This window comes from Procambarus clarkii, chromosome 22 (assembly GCF_040958095.1).
Source record: "Procambarus clarkii isolate CNS0578487 chromosome 22, FALCON_Pclarkii_2.0, whole genome shotgun sequence".
In the NCBI taxonomy this organism is placed as follows: domain Eukaryota; kingdom Metazoa; phylum Arthropoda; class Malacostraca; order Decapoda; family Cambaridae; genus Procambarus; species Procambarus clarkii.
The window spans coordinates 2,085,383-2,087,502 of NC_091171.1; the positions used below are offsets into that span (position 1 = coordinate 2,085,383).

The 2,120-nt window shown below is 49.5% G+C and overlaps 1 protein-coding gene across 1 annotated transcript in view; it reads left to right on the forward strand.

The window, feature by feature from the left end:
- Positions 1 to 296: 296 nt before the first annotated feature.
- LOC123757194 (dentin sialophosphoprotein) overlaps positions 297 to 2,120 on the forward strand; it is a 185,188-nt gene continuing 183,364 nt past the window's right edge. Inside the window, exons 1-2 of the mRNA XM_069329318.1 lie at positions 297 to 459; positions 1,922 to 2,087. Of these exons, the coding sequence (XP_069185419.1) occupies positions 297 to 459; positions 1,922 to 2,087 (329 nt within the window). The remainder of the gene's footprint in view (positions 460 to 1,921; positions 2,088 to 2,120) is intronic.

Consider the following 2,120-nt stretch of genomic DNA (forward strand, 5'->3'; position numbering starts at 1 on the left):
CGTCCACAGTGTTGACGTCCACAGTGTTGACGTACTCAGTGTTGACGTCTACAGTGTTGACGTCCACAGTGTTGACGTCCACAGTGTTGACGTACTCAGTGTTGACGTCCACAGTGTTGACGTCCACAGTGTTGACGTACACAGTGTTGACGTACTCAGTATTGACGTACTCAGTGTTGACGTCCACAGTGTTGACGTACACAGTGTTGACGTACTCAGTGTTGACGTACAGAGTGTTGACGTACTCAGTGTTGACGTCCACAGTGTTGACGTCCACAGTGTTGACGTCCACAGTGATGACGTCCACAGTTGTTGGCGTACTCAGTGTTGACGTCCACAGTGTTGACGTCCACAGTGTTGACGTCCACAGTGTTGACGTACACAGTGTTGACGTCCACAGTGTTGACGTCCACAGGGTTGATGTCCACAGTGTTGACGTCCACAGTGTTGACGTCCACAGTATTGACGTACTCAGTGTTGACGTCCACAGTGTTGACGTACACAGTGTTGACGTACTCAGTGTTGACGTACTCAGTGTTGACGTACTCAGTGTTGACGTCCACAGTGTTGACGTACACAGTGTTGACGTACTCAGTGTTGACGTACTCAGTGTTGACGTACTCAGTGTTGACGTCCACAGTGTTGACGTCCACAGTGTTGACGTCCACAGTGTTGACGTCCACAGTGTTGGCGTACTCAGTGTTGACGTCCACAGTGTTGACGTACTCAGCGTTGACGTCCACAGTGTTGACATCCACAGTGTTGACGTACTCAGTGTTGACGTCCACAGTGTTGACGTACACAGTGTTGACGTCCACAGTGTTGACGTCCACAGTGTTGACGTACTCAGTGTTGACGTCCACAGTGTTGACGTCCACAGTGTTGACGTCCACAGTGTTGACGTCCACAGTGTTGACGTCCACAGTGTTGACGTACTCAGTGTTGACGTACTCAGTGTTGACGTCCACAGTGTTGACGTCCACAGTGTTGACGTCCACAGTGTTGACGTCCACAGTGTTGACGTCCTCAGTGTTGACGTCCACAGTGTTGACGTACTCAGTGTTGACGTCCACAGTGTTGACGTCCACAGTGTTGACGTCCACAGTGTTGACGTCCACAGTGTTGACGTCCACAGTGTTGACGTCCACAGTGTTGACGTCCACAGTGTTGACGTCCACAGTGTTGACGTCCACAGTGTTGACGTCCACAGTGTTGACGTACACAGTGTTGACTTACTCAGTGTTGACGTACTCAGTGTTGACGTCCACAGTGTTGACGTACACAGTGTTGACTTACTCAGTGTTGACGTACTCAGTGTTGACGTACTCAGTGTTGACGTCCACAGTGTTGACGTCCACAGTGTTGACGTCCACAGTGTTGACGTACTCAGTGTTGACGTCCACAGTGTTGACGTACTCAGTGTTGACGTACTCAGTGTTGACGTCCACAGTGTTGACGTACTCAGTGTTGACGTACTCAGTGTTGACGTCCACAGTGTTGACGTACTCAGTGTTGACGTACTCAGTGTTGACGTCCACAGTGTTGACGTACTCAGTGTTGACGTACTCAGTGTTGACGTCCACAGTGTTGACGTACTCAGTGTTGACGTACTCAGTGTTGACGTCCACAGTGTTGACGTACTCAGTGTTGACGTCCACAGTGTTGACGTCCTCAGTGTTGACGTCCACAGTGTTGACGTCCACAGTGTTGACGTACTCAGTGTTGACGTACTCAGTGTTGACGTCCACAGTGTTGACGTACTCAGTGTTGACGTACTCAGTAATACATATGTATGCTAATAAAATATCAGGAATATAATACTAGTAATTTATATATATATTCCAGTAGTAATATATGTTAATATTTGATGTCCAATTAATGTGTTGATGTGATGTTAAGTGTTTGTTTGTTTGTGTTGCAGGCGAGGGGGCGCTGGGCCCCGCCCCCACCATGACGTCATCGTCCAGCCGCCCGCCCCGCTTCGTGCAGTGTTATGTCTGCCATAAGCAGTTTGGCTCTCACTCTATAGACATCCATGAGCCCAAGTGTCTCGGCAAGTGGAGGGCCTTCAACGCCACGCTCCCTAGGTCAGTGTCTCGACCCTTATTGTGAGTGTGTGT